At 37.6% G+C, this 25,728-nt stretch overlaps 1 protein-coding gene across 1 annotated transcript in view; it reads left to right on the top strand.

The window, feature by feature from the left end:
• Nucleotides 1-25,728, top strand: part of ABI3BP (ABI family member 3 binding protein) — a 216,198-nt gene that overhangs the window by 134,030 nt on the left and 56,440 nt on the right. Inside the window, exons 28-46 of the mRNA XM_087818121.1 lie at nt 457-573; nt 882-914; nt 1,685-1,768; nt 2,849-2,908; nt 3,164-3,247; nt 5,500-5,559; nt 6,382-6,465; nt 7,773-7,832; nt 8,845-8,928; nt 9,630-9,689; nt 10,463-10,543; nt 11,781-11,837; nt 12,860-12,919; nt 13,883-13,939; nt 17,112-17,168; nt 17,837-17,908; nt 18,366-18,413; nt 21,369-21,443; nt 25,632-25,706. Of these exons, the coding sequence (XP_087674247.1) occupies nt 457-573; nt 882-914; nt 1,685-1,768; nt 2,849-2,908; nt 3,164-3,247; nt 5,500-5,559; nt 6,382-6,465; nt 7,773-7,832; nt 8,845-8,928; nt 9,630-9,689; nt 10,463-10,543; nt 11,781-11,837; nt 12,860-12,919; nt 13,883-13,939; nt 17,112-17,168; nt 17,837-17,908; nt 18,366-18,413; nt 21,369-21,443; nt 25,632-25,706 (1,308 nt within the window). The remainder of the gene's footprint in view (nt 1-456; nt 574-881; nt 915-1,684; nt 1,769-2,848; nt 2,909-3,163; nt 3,248-5,499; nt 5,560-6,381; nt 6,466-7,772; nt 7,833-8,844; nt 8,929-9,629; nt 9,690-10,462; nt 10,544-11,780; nt 11,838-12,859; nt 12,920-13,882; nt 13,940-17,111; nt 17,169-17,836; nt 17,909-18,365; nt 18,414-21,368; nt 21,444-25,631; nt 25,707-25,728) is intronic.

A 25,728-nucleotide genomic window follows, 5' to 3' on the forward strand; every position in this document is an offset into this window, starting at 1 on the left:
TAAGATATGCAGAGCATTTTTGTTGTCTACCAAGGATTTTAAGAAATCAGATGTACTTTTTCTAATAATATTTAATAATGTTTAATGAGATGTATGCCTGACTGAAGTATCTGAAGTATTATCTAAATACAATCTCCCAAAAGTGAGTCTGGGTCACTCTCTAAACATACATGCTACACTTCTGACTTCCCTTGGGTCAGGGTCATCTTTGAAAATCTGACACTAGCAATAATAACACTTTCAGATTATTCTAATAATGTGTAGTTTTTTTCAAAAGAGCTATTAGGAGATCCCCCCAAAAACATTTTTTTTGCATATGGATGACAAAATTTTGAAATAGAGATCAATTTCTGCAGATTCAAGAAAATCTAGCAAATTTTAGAAAACCTAGTGCCATCTTTAAATCATTTTTTTAGTTTCTAAAGTCAGTGATAATAACCAGTTTTCTTTCTTCAGCTCCAAAAACATCAAAAAGACCAAGAACACGTCCTTCACATCCCAAACGTCCAAAAGGTCCCAAACATCCCAAACGCAAAACCACGCCAACCCCAGAGGCACCTCAGACCGCACTAGGTAAATATATGGTTCCTGGTGCCTGTGGAACTTCGTCGGATGTGATACTGGGGTGACAATTTAACTTGCCACGTAATAACCACTGTGACTCTTAAGGGTGAAGGTCCTAGTCAATACCCGTGGCTTCCTTACCCTGCTTGGTATTTTCTTGGTACATGTGTATTTTGGTTTTTTTATTTGCTTCTCTGACCATTGAATTACATTTTTCTCTGATTCTGGCGAAGTTCATTTTCAAGAGGATTTGATGACTTTTCTCATGTGCTTAGCATTTCTTTTTTTAAATTACTTTTGATCGTTTCTTGCTACAGAAATTGAACCTGTCACTCCTGGGACACCTTTAGGTAATGATTCTTTATGTCCTTCAGCGAGAGCTTTTTCATATTCGTTGTCCAACTTATCTATGGTGCTATATGCATGATGCTGTCAAAGTTTGTCATCCTATGACTGTACTCATCTTAAAACCTAAAAGGCTTTCTTTCTAACAGAAAGGTGTATGGGCTTAATTCAGGACAGCTGTCTCCTCCACATCCCAGCTTGAAATTGCACCTCTATTTAAACAGGCCCCAATGTGATTATCTCCGTCTCCCTTATTTAGACCACCAGAACAGTATCAATTATAATACCACGAAGTTTCTCCAAGTACCTCACTTTCTACATTTCAAGTTTTACATACCTTCTTGTCTTCACTTTGTTGATGTTTCAACAAATTTTGTGTACTATATTCTAGTAAATTACCAAGTGGGAATTTTCCCCAAGCCTAGTCATTTTCAGTTATTATAAGTGGATACTATAGGGTGGTTTGAACTTCTCTCTTACCATTATAGTTTAGCAGTGATTGGTAATCAGTTTTGGATTAAGGACTTTTCAAGAAAACCAAAGTTCCTCAGTTTTATTTCTTAAACATCATTGCTATGTAATTCTTAATCTCTGGAACACTCTTAATTACAAATGAAAACCTATTAATATACTAAAGGAGAAAGTTCCAAACCAAAGCAACAAAGTTTTTTCTACTAAAGAAACTCTGACAAGGTTTAGAAAGCTTAGAGCTACGTTTTATCAGAGCTTTATCAGGCCATCGACACTGTATTAATACTGAATCTTCTTTCTTCAGCTCCAAGAAAAACAAAGAAGCCCCATCGCCTACGTCCCAAACCTAAAACCACACCCCATGCAGAAGTGCCTCAGATGCCACTGGGTAAATATGTGGTTTCTGGTTTAAGGACTCCAAGTAGCCTACCTCAGTCGGGACCCTAAATTCTATGCACATATTGGTACATGCCCCATATATCTGTTACGAGTCAAAGTACCGGTTAGGACATGTGCTATCTAAGTACCCGGTGCTTCCTGTGTGGGAATCTTCTCCATCAATGTTCCTTTTACTAACTTTTCTTATTATTTGATTCCATTCATGTCTTAACGATAAAGCTTGCTCAGTAAAGTCCTGAGCCTACATAATCAATTCAACTACTTTTATTAATCCCTTCTCAATCCCCATAACTATATTAGCAGCTGTGAGATACATCAGAAGTAGGAAGTATGTTTTATTTCCCAGTTTGTACTATAGTTGTAAACAAAAGCTGTTTCTGCATAAACAAGTAGGAAATAACTTAAGGCAGCATGTTTATATGAATGTAAAATAAGTTCCCAAATGGCACTGTTGCTATGTGCTAGGGGAGTGGTAAATATCTGGAGCAGGAGAAACTCCAGGATAATTAGAAAGAAATCAATAGAGAACTTGGACTAGTGGAGGACAAGCAGGGAATGTGTGGAACCCGAGACAGAGGATGACTTGCCGATGCCCTCCTGTTAAATGGGCTCATGGGATGAATTAAAGGGGAGTCTGGGATGTCTACTCAAGAGCTTAAATTTGATCCAGTGGGCTTTAGTGATCCTTTTTCTGCACCAGAGCATGCTTTTTCTATTCTTAGCCCTGAAGATGCCTAGTCTGATACGATATCACAGAGGTGGTTCCTCACTGCGGATAGTAAATGCCATTGTTTCCGCTGAGGATTGGTCTCTTAGTATAGTCTCAGCTTCCTTGGGCTACCTGTTGTATGTGTGGTAGGCAGACCCTAGGGTGACCCCCTGCGCCCCACCCCACTTTACCTCCCACCTCCTAGTTCCTGCCTCTTGGTGTTGAAGCTTTTCTGTAATTCACCTTTTCCCTCTCCCCCCCCCCCCCCTTAGAAGCCTTACTTTTACTGGCAAGATGAATTTTCTGACATCTCACTCATTCATAAAAATCTCTTTGGTTTCTTTTATTACTTTTGATCAGTTCCTGCCACAATCTTTGAACCAGTTGTTCCTAGAACTGAGGCTCCTGGGACGACACTAGGTAATGACACTCTGTGTTCATCAGCATCTGCTTTTCCTGCTCATTTCAGACCCATTTCATCGCCCTCCCAGCCACGGCTCCTCCCGCTTCACAGGACTTCTGTGTCATCCTCTACTGCCATCAATGACTTCTTAGTGTATTGAAGAGTGTTAAAACAACTTATTTGTTTTAAGAAAGCCAAGTATAACAAGCATAATCCTACTCACAGCTTCTGGAACTAAAGCACTCTTTTAACCAGAGGTTTTCTTCCTTTAGCTCCCAAAGTGCCTGAGCAAATTCATCATCCACGTCCCAAACCTAAGGCCACAGCAAGTCCTGAAGCACCTCAGGCCGAACTGGGTAAATGTGTAGATCCTGGGGGAGGAGCCTGGCGGTGGGGCCCAGAGAAAGGGGGCAGCAAGTCGGGGCCGGCGGCTGCCTCCACTCCACAGCGGGCTTGAGCACACAACTGGAGAGGTCTTGGTGGAAGCCAGATTCCTCATACTTTGTGAATTGGCATCTTCTCTCTAAATGTCTATTTAATTGACTTCTTATTAGATTCTACTCATCCTTTAGATATTGAAATTGTATCCTGGACTGAAACAACTACAGAACGATGTGTGTTTGGGCAAATAGAAAATTATTTCTTGGTAACTATAAAAACTGTGTAAGTCACAGTGATGATCTAGGGCCAGATTTGGTGAACCTTTTCTATAAACAGCTAGATAGTAAATATTTGGGGGCTTTAGGGACTATAGAGTCTTTGTTGCATATTTTTCTTTTTTCCTGTTTCCCTTTTTTTTTTACACAATCTATAGGAAAGAAAAGCATTCTTTGCTCTCATGGGCTATTTGAAAACAAGCCATGGACAAGATCTGGCATAGGGGACATAGTTTATAGGGGCAGGGGGTGAAGCAGTAAGAAAGGAAGGGCATGTAGAAGCCAGTGAGAGGGGCAGAGGCTTCTCTGACTGATGCAGGCTGCCAGGCTTCTAAGTGCTGATCGCAGCATTTCACTGAGGTTGCTGCAGCTACATGGGCCCATAGGACCAGTCAAAAAGGGATCTTGAATGTTGGACTTAGGAGTTTGGATTTCATGTAAGAATCGTCAGGACCCGCAATGGTCCAGCTTTCCTGAAGCACTGGGCAGAGAGAGAGAGCCTGGCGTACCTCAGACCGAACGGCTGCCACTTAACTGCTGCTCTCTCAAGTCCCCCGGTGGTCTCTTTCCAAAGATGAGTTTTCAGCAAGATGGGTATGGTCGACTTCGGTGCATTACTTAGGTTAGATTCATCATCAAAGTGAGGGAGAAACTTCAGAGGCACTTCACCGGAACAGTTACCTGAGTGCAAAGACAGTCTCTAAGTGATGCATTGGTACCTGGGTGCAGAGATGCCGTATCCCTCAGGTCGGAAGGCTAATAGTGTTTGCTTTGTAGTCTAGACACATTATTACTTTGGTACAGTTCTTTTTGAAGTGAATGTTCTGAGATTATATAGATGTTTACCATTTCATTGCTTTATTATTATTATTTTTGGTCAGCTCCTGGTATAGTCCTTGAACCAGTTACTCCTATGGAAGAGGCCCCAGGGACAGCATTTGATAATGCCACTTTCTGACCTTCAGCAAGTGCTTTTTTGTGTGTGTGCATTGTCAAACCCATTCCACTTTCTTGCCATTCAGTTACACTCTTCATCTTATGAGTTGCACATGCATAAAACAAGTTACCTCTTGTCCTTGAGAGAGCCGTGCCTAAACTTAGTCTGGGATAGCTTGTTGCCCTGTGACTTACTTTAAAATTTTTTCGTACCACCTAATGTTTTTAGATTAACCAGAGTGCTCTGTTAAGGTAAATTATAATATCTGTGGAAATGCCTGATTCTGATCTATACTAACCAGACTGAAATAGGAAAGTGTCATTATACAACCTTTGTACATTTACCTTTTTATCTGCCTGTTTTTCTGTTCGAGTAATATATTTTTTGTGAATTGTCTAACAGATAATGTGATCAAGGCCAATAAGTTAAAATAGCAAGCCCCGTCCTTAGGGTTAATCTGACTCCCCCTTACTCTCCACCACAGTTTAGAAATGCTCCTTAACCTTTTTTAATGCAGTCAGGGAACTCAAGAATAATGTGAAAAATACCAGTCTGACTCTCCGAATTAATAACTTCATTTTTATATCAATTTCCCTCTGCAGGCTGGAAGTCTTAAGATCAAAGTGTCAGCAGGTTTAATTTCCCCTGAGGCCTCTTCCCTTGGCTTGCAGATGGCCACCGTCTTGCAAGACCATGTCCTCACGTGGTCTTTTTTCGGTGCACAAGGGTCCCTCCTCTCTCTTCGTCTTCTTATAAGAACATTAGTCCTATTGAGTTAGGGTCCCACCCCTCATTTAACCTTAAATGTCTTTTTAAAGGCCCTATCTCCAAATATAGTCACAATGGGAGTTAAAGCTTCATATGAATTTTAGGGATACATAATTCAGTTCATAACTCCCTTCATCCAGAAATTTAAAAATATATATATTTTAGAGGTGATAGTACAATGGCAAGATTGATTTTGAAGTAAATGTTGTAGCTCTTGATACATTATTTTAAAAACTCTTTTATTCAGTTCCTGTTACAGACTTTGAACCTGTTACTTTTACAACTGAGACCTCTGGGACAACATTAGGTAATGACTCCGTGCCATTTGCCAAGTGCTTTTGCAGTCCATTCCGCCTCCACTCCCATCTCATGGCTTTTCCTTTTTATGAGACAGCCTCCGTCATCAATATTCCATTGCCATTCAATCACTTCCTTCACCTGAAGAGTACTGAAGCCTCTTAAAAACAAGTTTCCTGTTGTTTTTATGAGAGCAGGCATGAGCTTAGTCCAAAACATTTACCTGTCATGTGGTGCATTTGAAACTGTCATGTCATCTTGTGCCTCTTTGAGCAGTGAGTGTTCTGTGTTAAAGCTGAGTTTAAAACAAATTGGGATCTATTTCTTAACTAGGCTGATTTTCAAAAACAGCTACTTTTATGTTCCTTTGCACATCTAAGTTTCTAGATTTTTAAAAAACTACTTGCGTGTTATGTTGTTTCTTTCTTGGTGCTTTAAGTACTGATGTGTTTTATTACTAATTTGACAAATAAGGAATCTCCCAAATCTGAAATTACAAGCCTCTTCCTTAGCATGACCCTAACTTCTCCTCCCCTTGCACCAGTGGTGGGCCCTCCTTCTCAATCATTTTTCCCAATGAGAAAATACTCTGAGTACCTGATTACACACGCTCGTCTTCATGACTTGAATGAGTGATTCCACTATTTATATGAGTTTGCCCCCAAAGTGCCCTCAGTGATAAAAAGAAGACACATTGGCATAAAATGAGTAAAAATTTTAAACTACAGACAGTTTCCTGGAACTTTAGGAAATTTAACAGGTTTTGGAAACCCCTGCCCCTTAGTATCAAGAGCATAAGATCTAGGGTAACACAAGGCTTTTCTTTCTTCAGCTACCAAAGCATCAAAAAGACCCCACCGTCCACATCCCAGAACTAAAACCACACCGAGCCCTCAAGTACCTCAGACCAAACCGGGTAAATGTGTGATTCTTGGTTTAAGGATGAGCCCTAGTAGCCTAGTGAGGACCCGAAGCAGTGCCAAGCTCTTATTTTCTCTAATCATGAGGTTGAGGCATAGTCAGTAATGTCTCTTCTTCCCAGGTGTTGAGGAGAATATGACTGTGTGAGATACCATGGGTGCCAGAATATCTTATTATTTCTATGTGAGAACCTTCTTCGATATGCATTTAGTATATTTCTTACTATCAAATTTTATTCAAATCTTAAAACTTCTTTAGCAGAGTCAATATATTCAGTTCAAGTAAATAAACAAATTGTAAGCCCCTTGTATATTTCTGGACCAATATTGGCAACCGGGGGTGATAATGTCAGCTGTAGGAGACCTATTTTATTTCTCAAACAGTAAAGTTGAGTACATGTTTGCATGATACAAACACTAAATACTGATCTTGCAAACGAAAAGATCAAGGTGGATTGGACTTAGACCTTGGACCCACTACCGGGTTTGAATGAATTGAGGGAAAATTGAACCAACAGAAGAAAGAGCCAGACATGTGGGTGGGGTAGGGGTGGGTCAGCCGTGAAGGCGTCCAGTCTGCCTGAAACAGACTGTCCTACTTCTAGATAATCAAAACATGGCTGTTGTTGATGCTGCATTTAGAAGGGTCCATCTAGACAGAGTCGAAAGAGGATTTTGAGGACCTGACTCAGGAGCTTAGACTTGATACAGAGACATCAACTGTGACTCCACTTTTTCTGGGCTTAGGCAAGACACATGCTCTAAGTGTTACAGACTGAGTGACTCTTTATTCTGCTCCCTTATGTGCCATGGTTTGGGGAGGGGACTCATCCTCTTTCCATAGGTGTGTTCTTGGCAAGATCAACATAGTCCACTTCAATGATTAATTTTTATATCTATTTCAAACTTATAAACCGTCTATTTATCCATGTTGACTTGAACATAGTTAAGTATTCATGTTCAGCTTCCATAGAAGTACAAGTTGATCAGATTTTTTAACAGACAGTTTCTTTTCTAAGTGTATATTAGAAAATACACTTAGAGTTTTCCATACCAGTTAGAATATATTAAAACCTAGGAGAATTTCATGCTGACTTTAAGATACTAAGCTAGTTCAAAGGCTAATCCTAAAACTGACTGTGAATGTAAGTTGGCCAAATCTTCAAAGAACAAACCCTTTTTCTTAGTTATTCTTTTCTTTGTTTCTTAGAAGGATTGTATAGAAGCATGATTGTTTGGGTGTGAATGTTCTAATTTTTCATGTATTTTAAAACTTCTTTGGTTTACTGTATTTTTTGGTCAGTTCCTGCTACAGTCCTTGAACCTGTCACTCTTAGACCAGAGGTCACAGGAACAACATTAGGTAATGATACCCTGTGTTTTCAACAAGCTTTATCCTGATTATTGTAAAATCCAGAGTCTCATCTGGCTTCATGAGACAATAGTGTCATCCTTTGTGGTCATTCATTTACATTCTTCTTAAAATTATGAAAACTGTTTTTTATTGAATTTATTGGGGTGACATTAGTTAAGAAAATTATATAGGTTTCAAGTATACAATTCTACAATACATCATCTGTATATTACATTGTGTGTTCACCACCTTAAGCCAAGTCTCCTTCCATCACCACTCCCCCCCCCCCCTTTGCCCTGGGAGTCGCTATGAGTCTTTCTAGAAGAATGAAGAGATTAAGCAAAATTATGAAAACAGTTTAAACAAATTACCTGTTTTTAATAGAACCAGACATGCATGAACCACATGAGGATACTTATTTGCCATGTAACCTACTTGAAGCTGTGTCATGTCATTGTTCTGTTTAAGCAGTGTTTGTGATAAAACTGAGTTTCAAACATATCATGGTTCCCTACCTTATATCTAAACAGATAAAGCCATCAACAGGGCCAAGAGGATCCATTATTGCATATCTACATTTCTAGGTGGTTTTTTTCCCTACTTGCATTGTATTTAGTTGTTTTGTTTCCATTTAGGTAATACTATGTTCTTATTTTAATAGTTATGTAAAAATATGCAATATGCCCCAAATTAAAAGATTAAATGACAAATCTCAGATCTAGTATGACCTTCATTATCCATTAAAATTTAGGAACAGTTCTTAACCTTTTTGTTGCCCAATCAAGTTGTCCTTTGAGACTTTGATTATAATTACTAATATTTTTTTAATTTAAAAGTATTTTTGTTTTCAAAGAATCTTGATAAAAGAAGATATAAGAGGACTATATATGATAAAAATCTCAAATGAAAAAGGCAAATATCTAACAAGTTATGAAAAATCTAGAGCCGTATTTTGACCTCCATTACCTTCCAGAGCCATAGAAATGTAGTTATGTAGTAACCCAAGAATTTCTTCCTTCAGCCTCCAAACCATCACAACGGACGCGTCGTCCATGTCCCAAACCAAAAACCACACCCCGTCCAGAAACACCTGAGTCCAAACCAGGTAAACGTGTGTCCCTGGTTTAGAGTGCCAGCAGCCTAACCCAGCAGGGTCTCGGGAATAGTATTTGGAGCAGGGAAAGATAGATTAAGAGTAGAGCCTTGACCTCACCATAGTACATGAATGAGTAGAAAGATGGGGAGGAATAAAATCAGAAAGAGTAGATAAAAATAGAGATGAGCTGAAAGAAGTAGTCTGACCGCAATACTAGTGCAGAGGATGTCTAACTTCAAGGTGGCATCAAAGCTTTTCTGGATCTAGATCCGTCCGTGGACTTTCATGGTGGCAAATCCTTAGGCACCTAATGGAACAGTTGAGATTTGATCCAGTAGACAGCAAGCTCTTCTCTGCCCATGAAGGCATGTTTTTTCTTTGCTTAGAATAGAGGGATACCCTATTTGATTCATCATGTGGAGGCCTCAGTGTGTTTCCAAAGATAAATTCTTAGCAATACTCACACATCCCACTTTGGCATATTAGTTAGAATCAGACAAAGAAGGAGAAATAAGGAAATAAGTACCTGATTTAGGTAGAACCAAATTTTTAAAAAATAAACTGTATTCTTGTCTAGTTTAACAGTTTATAAAAGTTGCTATATAGTTCTAGAAACTATATTATACTAGTAAGATGCATTTTGAAGTAAATGTTTGTATTTTCTTTCATTTAAAATAATCATTTGGCTTATTTTTAATACTTTTGGTCAGTTTCTACTGCAGACTTTGAACCTGTTACATTCAGTACTGAGGCTTGGGTGACAACACAAGGTAATGGCTCATTGTGATCCTCAGTAAGTGCTTTTCCTTCTCATTGTCTGGACTCATTCCATCCGCATCGTAGCTCCAGGTTCTTTTGCTTCTTCAGGCTACATCGTCATCCTTTGTTGTCACTCCATTATCTTCTTCATTGTAAAAGGATTGAAGATTCTCCTTCTTAAAACAAATTAGCCCTTGTTTTTTAGAAGGCCGTGCATGAACCTAACTCAAGTCATCTGTTATGCATGTAACCATCTGAAACTGTTCTGTCATTTTGTGCGTTTTTTTAACCAGTGTTTTGTTACAGCTGGGTTTAAAAACCAATTCTCTTGACTTTAACAACTATTATGGTGTCCAGGAGTTTCTTTGTGGATTTAAAGGTCTACTTTTTTTTACACTGTGTGATATTTGTTCTTTGGCTGACATTTTAGTTAATTACATGGTCTTACCCAGTAAACTGTCAATGTTTGTAGGTGGGTATCACCCCACTGTATTTCAGCAGTGATTCTTACCTTCTATTCAGCCAGAAGAGTCCTACGAATGACTCTTCACTTCTTGAAATAACAACTTAATTTTATATGTGACTCATTTCCAAAGAACTTTCAATTGTAAAAGAAGACATACTATTATAATAGGGGTGAAAGTTTCAAATTAAAAAGCTAAAATGACACATTTCCTAAAATATAAAGTAATCTAATAAGTGTTAGGAAATACAGAGCCATGTGTGATGATCCAGAGCACCTGAACTACAGAGTCTGTAGTAACTGAAAGTTTTCTTTCTTCAGCTCCTAAACCATCAAAACGGACCCGTCGTCCACGCCCCAAACCTCAAACCACAACTACTGAGGCACCTCACGCCAAACTGGGTAAATGTGGGTTTCTGGTTAAAGGACTGAGTCCTAGCAGCTTGGGGGAGTCTGATATTGATGCCCATGGTGGGAGTGATAGTCCATGTGAGCCCTCTGTAGGTGAAGGTACAAGGTGATCTGCTGCTGTTCCCACTGTTAAGAGGAAATCATGGCTGGGGCAGACCCATGTGGCAGCTGAATTCCTTGTGCTTTCTGCGTAAAGATCTCTTTTAATAGGGAATGTTGTTGTTTTTTTACTTTTCCTCATTTCATTATATTCTTCTATTAAAAACAAATGTCTTAAATAGGACCAAGCATTTTTAATTCAAGAAACAAACATTAAGTGCCTTCCATCCCCCTATAGCCACATCAACAGCTGTGAGGATCTCACAAAAGGAGGCAGCTTGTTTTTACTTCTCAGTCTGTAGTACAAAGTCAAACCCTGGCCCCAATATGAAACAGTCAAACATTGAACCAATGCAGTGAGTCTGTGCAAATCTAGCTTGTTTATTTCAGGGACTGTAAACATCTTAAGCTTTAAGAGAGAAGTTTGTGAAGGACAGGAGTAAGGAGTGGAAAGAAGTTGGGTCTTAAAATCATGAAAATGAACAAAGGCAGAAAGATAGGGGATACAGAGGTCAACCAGAGGGCACAGGCTTCTGCAAAAAGGAGGCTCCTGCTTCTGAGTAGTGATGATAGTGCTATGTTTGGAAGGGTCCATAAGAGCAGTTAAAGAAAAGTCCTTGAATGGAAGACTTCAGAAGTTTGGATCTGACCCTAGAAGCATCAGTGGCCTCTCCCACCTACATAGGATACCACATTTTTGTGATCAGAGAGGTGTTCTACTAGGCACCACACACTGAGTGAGGGTTTCTCATCCTGATTTGTTGAGTGCCTTTGCCTTAACTGAGGGTCCAGTCTATTTCCAAATAGGAGTGTTCAACAAAATGAACATGGTTCACTTGGCTTTATTCTTTGCTATGTCTTCTTTCAAACATAAACACTATTTTTGTATCTATGATTATTTAGACAGGCTGTTTTCTTGATAGTGTTGACTCTGTTGAGAGATTTACCAGATTTGTGTAGGCTATGACTATCTCCTAAAAGAACATTTACCTGGTGGCTATAGGGTGACCAAACAAGTATTTAATTTCAGAAAAAAAGTATAACTGCCTTACACCCATTGAAGCAATATTATACTTGTAAGATTTAATTTGCTGACGTTCACAGTGTTTATTTCATTGCTTTTGATTAGTTCCTATTACAGATCTTGAGCCTGGTACTCCTAGAACTGAAGCTCCAGAAATCGTAGGTAATGAGAACGTGTGTCCTTCAGATAATGCTTTTCCTAGTCATCCTCATACCATTGTAGCTGTAGGTTCTCCTGCATCTTAAAGCCATCTCAACATCCTCTGCTGTTAATCCATTACAGCCTTTATCTTGAAATTATGCTAAACTCTGTCATCTGTTGAATATAATAAGAGAACTGTGCATAAACTAATTTCAGGACATCAAACTGCCATGTAGCTTCTCAACGTTGTGTCACATGATCACGTGCATTTGTTTAAACAACCTTGACTATTTTAAGCTTCATTTCAAGCATGAATTTCCATCCATCCCTTACAACTGCTTATGTCCCATCATTTGTGGAATATCATATTTCTTTGCTCATATTACTTTTTATTGTATTTTATAGTATTGGAATGTGTGATGATATTGATGGATGTATTATTTCAATGAATAATGTTTTTAGTTAATTGTCAAATTGTTTAATGTGCTAAGTCTTGAAAGCTTAAATGATAGGCTTATAGATAGAGTAGGCTGACTTTTCTTTTCTGAGGGTTTAAAAATGTTTCTTTTATTGAATCAAGGACCACTTTGACATTTTGATGAACACAGTCCATTCGTTGCGCATTGATCCGTATGTTTTCAAATATGTGAACTCGCCACTTTACTGTGACTATTTAAATACTAGACAAAAATAGAAATTTATTTCAACTTGTACAGAGGGCAAGTAGACTGATGAAGGCTTTTTCCAGTAGACAGAAAATTATATATTATACAAATGTGCAAAAAAACTTGTCCAGCAGAGTCTACCATATTAGCAAGAGTCACATAATCAAACATCTAGGGGAACTTCTTGCTAACCACAGTATTTGGCAGAGTGCTATACTAGGTCTATATTAGGAGATTAATAGGTACTTGGCCGTTTGGTCAAACTTGCAAAGAACAAGTGTCTCTTATCTCTCAGTTCTGAAGCTTAAAAATTGACTTCTGAAATTAATCAAGTGAAATTTTAAAATTTCTTTGGCTTATTTTATTATTTTTGGCCAGTTCTTCCTACAGTCTTTGAACCTGTCACTCTTAGAACCAAGGCTCCAGAAAAAACATTAGGTAATGATATTTTGTGTTTTTTATCAGTTGCTTCTGCTAATTGTCAATCCATTCCATCATCATCATCACATTGTCATCAGCTTCAAAGGACTGTCTTGTCATCCTCTGCTGTCTTTTGACTTTGTTTTTCTTCTTAAGAATATTTCAGACTCTTAAAAGAAGTTAAAAGCTATTTTAAAAAGCTATGTATCACCTAGATCATAATGTTTGTGTTATTTGGATTTTTGTTGTGTACTTTTGTCTAAACAGAGCTCGCATTTAAAGCTGAGTTTCAAATGCAGTGGGTAATGTCTGTATCTTCTCTAGACCAACTAAACATAAACATAATAGTATAGTGCCAAGGATTCCTTGGCATATTTAAATTTCTTGGCATGAATCTAAGACCATATGACCTATAGTTTGGCTATAGTCCTTACCTTTTTTTTTTTAAGTTAGAGATATACAAGACTCTTCACTCCTTGTCTTAATTTTATGTGTTTTATCTCTCAAGAATCTTTAGGGATTTAAAAAATTAACAAAATAAGAGAAAATATTTCAGTCTTAAACATGATATACCTAAATGCCAAGGAAATCTGTTTTAGAAAATGCAGAGCCTCATTTCCAAAACCACCTTCACTAGAGTAATCCAAAATGTCTTTCCTCAGCAATTAAAGCATCACGACTATCCCATTGTCCATATCCCAAGCAGATTTCCCAAAGCAAGTTTTCATATTAGAATCAGAAAATGGAAAACCTCATGTTGACCACAGTAAGATGCTTATCAGAGTTCAAAAGTTGTGACTGCCTTCTGCAATGAATTATTCCTAACTACAAGGTGGCCAAAACTTCAAATAGAAACTATTTACTTCTTGTCAACTTAAAAAGTTTAAAAAAATTGTTTGTCATTGGACACTAATGTTTTGAAAGAAAAATTAAGACTGTGTGTTTAAACTTTCTCATTTTCATGTTGTTGCTTTTGGTTAGTTCTTACTACAGGCTTTGAACCTGTTCTTCATAGTTCTGAGGCTCTGGGAACATTAGGTAACGATTTTTATGCCCTCGTTAAATAATTTCATGCTCATTAAAACCCATTCCATCACTTTCATGGCCAGGGTTGCTCTTGCTTTCTTAGACTGCTGTTGTCATTCCATTTCATACTTTGTCACCCAAGTAGTCAGGATTCTTAATTCAAGTGTTGCCTATTGTTTTTGACAAGTGTCCTTGGATCCAATTGAGGAAATGTATCTGGCATGAAACTCACTTTAAAATTGTATTGTGTGATTCAGTGAAGAGTCTGAAGATTAAATTGCTCCCCTTCTGTTTGGTATTTAGATCTATAAAACAATGCCAACTAAATAGCATGAACTTTCTCTGAGCAAGTTTACTTTCTATAAGATCTGTGTAATATTCCTATTACTCTCTTCCTGTTTTAAGGAAGGAGGATTCCTTGTTGTATTAAATTATCAAAAAAAGTTCCTCCCTAGAAGTGCCAGTTCTAATCAATATAAGCTACAGGCTCCGCAACCTTCGATGAATTTGGCTACCCCTCATTCTCCACCACAGCTTAGCGATTGTTCTTAATCTTTACTAAGTAGGAACTTCTCTAAGTATCTAAAGATGCATATTAATACTTACTCCTTTAATCAATAAATTTTACATATTATTTTGGACCCTCAGTGATGATATGGAACAAATTACATTAGTATAGCAAAATTTTTCAAACTTTGGAAATAAACTCAAGAAAGTAGAATATGTCTTAGAAAACATAGGTCCATGTACAATGCTGTTGGTGGTTTCTAGACCTACAAAAACTGTAGTAACCCAATATTTTCTTTCTTTAATTTTAAAACAATGGGACAAAAGAAAAATTAAAAACTCCTCCTCCCAAACTTGAAACTTCAAGGAAGCTTCGTCCTTGAAACAAAAGAAATCTATGGTTTCTGGTTGAAAGAGTCCTTCCAGCCCATTGCAGTTGGGCCTCAGGAGTGACAGTGACGTGTCCTGCTAACTGGCACCTCTCGCCTCAGATAGTGGTTAGCATGTCTACAACTGCAGGGTTGACCAGAAGGCTTACGGTTGGGGTGCTCTATGTGGTAGCCAAATTTATCATGTGCCCTGCATAGGGATTGTCTCTGACAAAAGATGTATCTTATTCAATTCTCTTACTATTCCACTTCATTCATCTCTTTTTAAAAACTGCTGCTTCTTTAGTTTATGTAAACAAATGTTTCCTTGCTCTCTGTGTTCCCAGCACCATATTAGCAGTTGAGTGGGGTGGGGTGGGGTGGGGTAGGGTGTTGAACAGAGATGGAGATCAAAAGTAAGGACATGTTTCACCTTTTGAACAGATGACAACATAATAGTGGGAAAAACCTGTTCTCAAGTTTTTCTTACGTATAAGACAATTTGCTTATACAAAAGCAGCTTGTTCAATTAGTGGTAAAAATATAGAGGGGAAATATTTAAAGGAGTCAAGGATCTATGTGGGCTGTTAGAAAATAGCGGGACTTTGAAATAACTTTAGGATTTGAATTAGTAGATGGAAGAGTGGGCACAGCAAAAATAAAACAAAAGCCTTAACTCCTATTGAGGGTACCCATGAGGGTACTGAAACTGGAACATAGAACAAAACACCCCTAGGTGATACTGAGCATTTTATTAATGATACTATCATGAAATAGCTGTAGGAAGCTTTTCAAGCCCTTGTGGGAATTCTGATTCAGATGCAATAATCAATGAGAACCTAATTTTTTTCAAATAGGTTCTTGCTTTTTCTAGAAGGATGCTTAAGATCAGGGGTTAGCAAAATCTTTTTATGTGAAGGATTTTAAGTGAATATTTTAGACTGTGCAGGCCATTCAGTGTCTGTCACAACTACTCAATTCTGCAGTTGTAGCCTGAAGTCAACCAAAGCCAATATGTAAATATGTAACCATGCCTTGAATTATCTTAGTTTGTGGATGTGTTTTTGTTCCAATAAAACTTTATCTGAATTTCATACCCTTTTTACATGTTATGAAATATTACTCCTAAATGTTTTTCCATCATTTAGCAATGTAGAAAACATTCCTAGTTCACAGGCCAGTCAGAGGAAGGGCCACAGTTTGCCAGTTTCTGCTTTAAATTACGCGCACTCTGCAAGAGCTCTCCATCCTGCTATTTTGAGGGTCTATTTCAATTCATTGCTACCTTTGTCTAAAATCTATGAAATAAATTATACAAAATGGACAACTTAGACCCTCTTCTTTCAGCTCCCACTGAACTACAAACTCTTATTTTGAGACCAGTGACATCACCAGGCCTAGAAATGAAACAAAGTCAACCTGGTAAATAGGTGGTTTTATCTGTCTGGATACACTGTGAGCGTCAAGGGACAAACTCCAAGGGTTGTATTTCCAAATATAAAAACCACAAAAGAATATACATTGAACAACTCTCTCTACATATTATATAATGCTCTTTCCAGGATTGCATGTTGGTATTAAATTGATAATGCTTTACATTTATATTGTGTTACTCAGCAGTATAGAAAAACTTATCTTCATTTCACTGTTTGCTGTTCCATTTTAGATAATCATGTATCTGATTAAGTAGTCAACAAAACTACTTAGAAGAACTGGTTTTATTCTTATTTTTCACTAACAGTTACGAATTTGTGGTAGTGTTTAGTAGTAAGCTCAATTTGCACTCTGTCATGTGAAAAGAATGCTAGTTCAGTTGTGACCATCAAGGAAGGAGAAAGCGCTTCAGTAAAGACTTAAAACAAAAATAAAAACAAAACACAACTTTACCTTATATAATATAACCTGAACATATTGGCCCCAAGATTAAAAACTAAATTTTTAAATCATTCTTAGCAATGCTGTTGCTGTGCCCTAACATTTATTTTGAAACATCTTATTTTTTTATAGCATAGGATTGTAATCCTTTTCATCTCCTTTGTGCATCTCTTAATTAGCTAATGGCATTTTGGTACTCATGTGGACAGTACTAGATATGGTTGTTATTGGTAACCTACAACACGTATAAAATTGTGAGTTCAATTCAGTTATTAGAGTTCCTTTTAGTGTTAATAATATATTATCATAAGGGCTAGCGTGGAGCAGTTATAGGCACAAGGCACTTTTCTAAACACTTAGTATGTATTCATACATTCAGTGCTCACAACAACCCATCCTTGATCAATTGTATCATCCTGTGTTTTTCCTGCTAGTTTCTGAAGTCCTGGAATCTGTTACATTTAGCACCGAGTCATCAGAGGAAGCTATAGGTAAAAATGTTTCCTACTGGGAAGTGAGGTATATGTGCTTTCTCCATCTCGCTGTGGAAGTCCTCTTTGAATGCCCTCATGTCATGCTTTGGGACATTTCATAGCTCCTCACATCTTGTCTGTGCTCATCCAGTGAATCTTGAGAGCCAAATATTATATACAGCACATTGTGCTCATGTCTGCTGTGTGCTCATGTCTATGCAAGTTTCACAGTTTCCTTTTTAGTTCACTCTCAATCTGACTGCAAGTTTTAATATTTTATGTTCTGATCATTCTTTCAATATGAATATGCACATGCGACTTTTCGTTTTAACATCATGTGAAGTATGCATCCCCATGCTTTCCAAGGATTCACTCTGTCTTTTTCTCACTAGAATCCTTTTTCAAAAAAAATGTAAGGAAGTAAAATGATCTTTTTTGCTCCAGGTAGAAATTGCTATAGTTATTGTGTGAGTCTGTGTGTGTTTTCCCACATAGCACATTGCCTTTATTTCTGCTTTCATTTCTGCCATTTTAAATTGTAATCGTCTTCATAAATCACCTAAATGTTATTCTCATGAGTGTATCTACTTAAGGTAACTAATCTTTGTTTTCAAATTAAACAGTGTTCCATTACAGAGTGCTGTGGGCTGCCCACCACTAACCAGACCTTCCCTGTTCTTCCCTAGCATCAGCCGAGACACATTATGTATATCCCACTGCCAAGGCACCACTCAGGCCAGAGGAGCCAAAGACTGAAGGTGGTAAAGGTTTTCATGCTTTGACTCATTTCATTCAACAAATTTTTAATTGGTGTTTATCATGTCCGTGGAACATGGAAGTTCAAGCTGTGGTACTTGTTCTACAATTGAGTAGATGTGAAGAGCTATAGCTTCCAATATTCTTGGATTCTTAAAATGATAATGGGCTCTCTGAATACAGAAATAAATTTCAGTTGCTCTTCCGTATCTAGATATTGAGGCATAATGACATTTGATAACCAGCTAATGACCGTTAAAACATAAATATTAGTTGGAGAATTACTTTTATAGGATAGAATCTCCTCTCTTGGCTCTCTTTTTTCTTGTCTAAATTCATTGTCGTATTTGTAAAAATTTGATGCAAAGTCTTAAAAGAATGTGCTGATATGAAAGAAAAATACTTGACTAGCTTAACGTGTTACAATTTTTAAAATTGTTCTGCTTTGTTTTGATACAGTTGTGGAATCTGTTACAAATGTGTCTGAACCACCTGAGGCTACACTAGGTAATGACACAGCTCAGCAGTTCTGTCCTCACTGCCACCATCGCCTGGGACCCTCGGGTTCTCTCTCATTGTGAATTCGTGTTGCAGCCTCATTTTTTGTCACAGCAGCTCATTTTCTCTCTAGGTTCATCTGCTCATAACCATTGTCTGAGAAGTCTCTTCTTCCATTCAGTTTTGTACCTAGACCTGATCTCTTCCTCCACTTAAGTCAGCAAAACTATCCAATCTAAAGCATCTTTTCCTAACACTGCATATTCTGCCAGCTTGATGTTGTGTTGACTATTTCAGATAATATTGTTCGTATAATGATCCATTCATACTTTCTACCCTCGCAACACACTTTCCATTAACACTCATTCCATCACGTTCATTTACATGTTTGATGTTTTCTCCATTATTTAAGTGAAAGTCAGTGCTTCTTGTATTGGCTTATACTTTAACACCTTTTTATTACTTTGTTTTTCCTTTTGGTTACTACTGAATATATCTTTCTAGCATTGTGGAGGAGGTACCAGTGGGGAGTGAAGATTTAAAAAGTAGGGACATTGTTTACTTGGAAAGTGTTTTTGTAACCTGGCATCTCTAAGCTTTTTTTTTTTTTAAACTAAATGCATTTTGAGGAAGGAGAAATGCTATTTGCTACAGAGTTGCAGTTTGCTTTCTTTTAAGAAAAAAAATTCTAGTTGTTACTATCATTTCTGTCATCTGAACTCAAGGTGTGTGAAGCACCAGGGTAAGCCCGTCATCCTCGGGGGCCGTGGAAGCAGCGGCCCTGCCTTCCCACCCTGCAATCCTGCCCAGCCAAGTGGGCTCCGACTGGCCCGGGTAAATGCATTATTTTGTATTTCACGTAGAAGGTGAGTGTTTGCAGGACATAAGAATGGAAAGACAACATGGGCGGGCACTCCTTGACATCGGGAGCCCCACCTCGGTCCCTCAGCTCACAGCCTTCGCCGGCAGCCGGTCACGTGGCAGCGCTGAGTTCTTTAGGACAGGCCTGGAGACAGCTCAGCTGCTGTGCGAGTGTATAGATGGGAAATATGCTTCTGGGGAAGACCATTTCTATTTCACTTAAATATAAATACTAATTTTAAACACTTTATCATCTTGCCTAGTTTTACAAGTTCTATGGCCCTGCTAACAGAAACAGGTTTCACTGTGCAATCCAGATAAAAAGGGATCACTGGCCAGTCACCTTGTCATTATTCAGGTCCTTTGCTTCTTTCCCCTCCTTCCTGCAGTGGTTTCGCCATTTCGCTGCACGCAAATAAGAGAAACTGAAATCAAACCGGAGACTTTAGCAAGTCATAAAAGGGTTACTTGGTGGAGGAGTTGGACATGAAGGGAAACAAGTCATCACCGTGGATAACTGAATATGCTGCTGCTTACGAGGAAAACCCCTCTCAGTATCTGTAGGCTCTCTTAGGAGTTTATTATAAATAAGCCCAAACTTGTGTTTTGATTGCCATTGAACATTTTTGTATGTCTCTATTTCCAAAGGAGATACTGATATTTATTATACTCATTGTCCTTGGAAATAACCTATTAAATATTGCCTATTAAACTTTATATTTAATTATACCAAATTCTGCATTGATTGCATGAACTGAATCTGTCAGTTTTCTCTAACTTTTCGAAGTTTATAGTTTTTATAGTTATAATAATTAATATTATTGAAATGTTTTAATTGTGAATACTATTAGTGATTCTTACCCCTTTCTGAATCATTTTTGTGGCATTGCCTCATAATCTCCCTTTACCTGCAGACCATCTTTCCTATACCCTGGAGAGAAAATAGCCAGTCAGTAGCAACCTCAAAAAGCAAGGGAATTGGGAGTCAGGAAATCATGAGACTGAAAGAAACTCTAGAATCAGAGAATTTTAGAATTGGAAGGACTCTTTAAAAATTCTGTACCTTTAGATGGAGATCCTGTGGCTGTCACCCAGTGATGAGCAAAGGGAGCTCTAAAGCTCCAGGTGGCAGGCTCCTACACCAGTGTCACCTCCAACGTATCTTGGTGTTCATCTCTCTACAGGCAAGAGGGCTCCACTGAAACCCTTGCATGCCTTGCATTCTTTGGTTTAGTATCTGGATGAAGTCTCTGCAGACTCTTTAGAAACTACTTCTAGTATCTAATGGCTCTTATTTTCAGCAATCTTTTCTTAAGGTGCCTGAAATTCCATGACCTTGAAAAGCATTTTGTTCCTTCTTACCTCTCTTATCCCAGACACACTTGAGTCCAACCAAATGAGGTGTTTCCACAAACTGCAACCTTGAATTTGATAATTTCTTTTTCCCAGCAGGGATATACTTTTAATTTTCTTGGTGAAGAAATAATTGGTTTTTATACCAATTATTTGGTGTAAAAATAACTCCTTTGGGAATTACCCAGAGAAGAAATAACTTTCTTCAGTAATCTACCCTTTAATTTCTGTTCAATTTCTCTTCCTTAGTATGACCAATAAATTTTTGTTTTGTCTAACAAGATTAATTTTTTTCATCAGCACTTACTATTGAAATCCATTCATTTTCTAGGTATAGTTGGAATATGACATGCTAACTTTTTTTTTAGAAGAAGAAATATCTATTTGCACTCAAGATACTGGGATAATCTGATATAATGGTGTGAACTTGCATTAAGGATGAATACTTGTTATTATAAAATTTATTTTAACCTATTTAAAAGCTATTTGAAGTAGATTTTTCTGGAATTCCAACGGTTTTGTTTGCCAGCTGAATATCTTGGATATCATTTAATGTGCCATCTTGTTTTGTTTTCTGTTGTAATAAGAACTTGTCTTCCTATATTTGCAGCTCTTTGGAAGCTTTAATTGCATTAACTGCTGTGTACCTAGGCTCTCAGTCACCCAACAAGCATCTCTGAGAGCCTAGAGGCTGGTACTGTGGTTCCTGAAGGGCTCAACAGCTCCAAGCCTTATATCTTTTTTTTTTAGCTGCCAAGCAGACACCGCGCATTCCTCCCAAACCAAAAACATCTCCACGTCCAAGAGTCCCACAAACACAGCCAGGTAAATACATATTTTATCTTCTGGCCTGAAAAGTTGGATGTTAGTGAAGTTATTCTGTTGAATTATAGCGAGTTGGGTTTTTAACCCTTGGGAAGCAAGTCTTCCTGTGAAACCTGATAAATATTTACACTTACTTTTCCACTGAAATGTATACTATTGGAATAGCTTATTCCAGAAGGTACCCTGTTGTTACATTATTTGGAGTGGGTGATGAGAATGAAATTTCTTTAAAAAGTAGCGTGTCTGCTTTCTCTGCCTTTCTTTCCCAGCTTGAGAACCGTCAGCCCTTCCATGGCCCTTGAATGTGCCTCCTTTTGCCAATCACCTAATTTTTTTTTAACCTTTCAGTAAATTTTATTTAACATTAATATCATGAAGATTATATATATCTCTTCTCCTGTAACATAACAATTACATAATATTGCTACGGTTGTTTTGTTGTAAAATTTTAATAAGGACCCAAACAAGATTTATTATAAACTATTTTTTATTCTGTTCAAGAAGCTCTCCTTTGAATGTTTAACTCTAACCCTAACTTCTTAACCAAGCTCTTGTCTAATTTCTCCACCTGCCTCAGCCAATCTCCATTTTGGACTACCATAAACTTGAATGCTTTAAAGAAAGCTTATTGTTTTTCCGCCTTTCAGTTTACATCTGTGGCAGGTTCTCAGCATTTTGTATCTGATTTTTACCTCTCTCCCTCATCCAGCCTCTGCAGTCCGTCTGTTACTAAGCATGGGGCATTCTAGCTGCGATGCCTGCTTCAAGCATCTACCCTGTCATGCCTACTCCATTGTCATCAATCAGCAGATCTCCTGTCTCTCTTCTCTCCTAATTTCAAATTGTATCACCCCTTGATGCTTAAGTGATTGCTTAATTCATTTAATCAGTCATTCAACAAATACATACTGCACTCTGCTTAGGTGCCAGGCAATGCACTAGACACTAGGAGCTTGAAACAAAATTGAGTTTCTGTGGTCAAGTAAGTAACAGTCTTGGTCAATCACTTAAATTTAAATTTACCATTTATACATGGTCTGCTTCCATAAAGTATATGAGGTGCACCTGCCAATTTGTTAGGAAAGGAACATTCACCGTCACTGATGGTCTGGGGAAAGGAAAATGTTAGCAGGTAGTTTGAAGTTCCACCAAATCCTTTAATCATATCTCAGTGTCCCTCTTGAAAGAAAAAGCTGTATATTTGGGCTTGGTATTGAATGTCTGATTCTGGGAGACATTTTGCCTGTTATTTTTTTCTTTAAAGGGAAATTCCCTACAAGACAGTTCTATGTTCTACATCTAGGAAATGATTTTAAATCCGCTTTAATCTCCTGATAGAATGAGAAATTTAAAATATTAACAATAAATATATGTGCAACATTTATATATAAGAAATTCTGGGGAAAATAATTGATGATTACTGAATGGGATAGGAATAAAAACAGAAAGCAAGTGTATTAAATCTGTGGATAGGAAACTAAAACATTATTTTATTATTATTTATTATTATGTCTTTGATTCCAGAGAGAGGAAAGGAGAGGGAGAGAGAGAGACAGAAACATCAATGATGAGACAGTCATTGATCGGCTGCCTCCTGCAGGCCCCCGACTGAGGACCCAGCCCACAACCCGGGAATCGAACCCTGATCGCCTGGATCCTAGGTCAATGCTCAACCACTGAGCCATGCCCCGCCAGGCTAAAACACAACTTTAAAAAATAAATCATCAGATAAAATCACACGAGGATACTCTCAACTTCTTATTTGAGTATAAAGCATGGAACAAAAGTAGCAGAGAAAGGAGAAATGGAAATAAATAAGAAAGCATGAAAGCTTAATGAGTGTTGGAAAATATGAGTAGAGACAAAAAATAAGAACTAGGAGTTAAGACATTGGGAATATAAATGCCTAGCTAGTAAGATTTTAAAGAGTAAAAGAGATATGAAGTAACAAGGAAGACATTCATAATTTTCCTTTTGAGCTGTATTCTACATACAGAAATACAGGATAATAAATCAGCTTACTCTAAATTTCCATTATTATACCATATTCAAAGTTTCAAATTTGTTTAATTTAGACCGTTAGCCAAGCTTCCGCCACAAGATATAGAGCTTCAGAATGGATAGATTCATACGCTCGGTGCATTCCACTCTACATCGGAAACCCTTGAGTGGCTGCCAAACAAGCAAGAGAGCTTCCTGACTCTGTCCCAGCTCAGGCAACTGACTCCCACCCGTCAGCATCTCTGGAAAATAGCTGCACCCAGATACTTCCTGCTTTGTCTGTGCTACTTAATGCAAGGGAACAATTTGGAAAATTGATCATGAAAAATAAAATATATTCTAATCATTCCTCTTAAAAGTAGATGAAATTAGGATCTCTCTGACCTAAGAGAATATGATGTTACCTAATAGATCCCAGCAATATCCGGGGTTTTATAGTCATTGAATGCTTGTGTATGTATACATATGCATTACTAAATATTTCAAAGATAGGTAGGTATTCAAATCCTAGTACTTCTCCTATAATCGTTGACTAGCTCTTTATGAACTTCAAAAGGCTTTTTGGTGGGAGAATGTTCTGTTCATATGTACAATACCAAATGCAAATTATTGTTGGGTGGTAAGAGTATCATCTGACAATAGCGTATGCACAATGTGTTCATCAACCACTTTTTTTAGGATGAAATTCTGTAATTGGACATGTCACCTTCTTATTTATACTTAAACTATGCTTATATATTAGATCGCAAAATTTGTCATTGAAGGCAAAGTGGGATAAAAAATTAGGAAGAAATCAAGAATATTTTGTCTTCGCCCAGCCTGGTGTGGCTCAGCGGTTGAGCGTAGACCTAGGATCCAGGCGATTGGGGTTCGATTCCCGGTCAGGGCACATGCCCGGGTTGCGGGCTCGATCAATGACTCTCTCATCATTGATGTTTCTATCTCTCTCTCCCTCTCCTGTCCTCTGTCTGAAATCAATAAAGATATTAAAAAAAAAAAAAAGAATATTTTGTCTTTAAGTAAAGATATGATTTTTAGATTTCTATATTCATAGGTAATACTTAATAATACCATTATTAATTTTATACCCAGAAATCTGACAATCATCCAAACTGTAGGTGCTCCTACTTTTTGAAGGAGCAAAGAGAAAATTAGAATGTTCTCAGATCCTTCAATGTGAACTTTGTAAAGATGTTCTAGAAGTGGAAAAAAATTTATAATAGTGTAGTTTTCACATCATTTTGACATTTCAATTTAATTCTCACAACTACCCTTTCAGTTAGCACAGGTTTATTATTTCTTCCTAAAAAAAGTGAGAAGCAAGTTAAAATGTGACCTGCAGAGCTTGGATATAGAGAATCCAAATGTTTGGACCTAGAGATAATGTCTAGACCTCAACTTCAGCTCAAGTCTTGTCTCGTACTTAACAGCTATGTATAGTCACCAACCCAAACCTTTAGAGTGAAACTGGCAATTCCTTCCTCCCAGCATTTTTATGAGAATCAAAGGGCATAATCCTTATGAAAGCATTTTTGAAATTGTAAAATGAGCTATAAGTAAATTAGGTCTTTTTTTCCTGGTGTCTATTACATTAGCACCTGTTACTCTAAAGGAACAGTTGTAAAAAGACAATTTTAGTTTGTAAATACGTTCATTTAAAGATTTATTTGGGGCCTAAGAATAGCAGGGAGAGTAGAATGCCAGTCCACCCACTCCATTCCTTCCATGCTCACTTCCCTTTCTGCTGTGGCCTGATCTGACTAAGCTTGTCTTACTCTTATCCATGTTTCATTGGCTTCTACCCTGACCCTCTGAACTAATCTTCAAAAAAAGACATGGGTTATGTGTGTATTGGGGACGGGGGGTGGTAAGAAGAAGTCAAGCAAACATCCAGAAAAGAACATTCTTGAATTAATTTAATTGGTAGTCTCCTGAAATGAAGATTTTAAAAATATTCTCCATCCTGCCTTTATCCTTAGTCAAATTTTGCATTTCCCAGATTTCAGTCTCTGGAAATCTAACTGATCTATTTTTAGAGCTTAAAGTTTATTTTTCTACCTACCTCCCATTTTACTACCCTTTTTTTTTAATCCATGATCAGGCTTACTCTTTGTCAGATCTTATGTTCTAAGCATGACCAGGAGATGCTGACACCAAATGACTCATGATTTGAGCTCTCTCTTTCAGCAATTAAGGTGTTCCAGCGTGTTACTTCAAAGCCAAAAACGTCACCAAGGCCAGAAGTGTCATATACTCCACCTGGTAAATGTTTTCTTTCATATTT

This window comes from Miniopterus natalensis, chromosome 6, assembly GCF_054644295.1.
Source record: "Miniopterus natalensis isolate mMinNat1 chromosome 6, mMinNat1.hap1, whole genome shotgun sequence".
NCBI lineage: Eukaryota > Metazoa > Chordata > Mammalia > Chiroptera > Miniopteridae > Miniopterus > Miniopterus natalensis.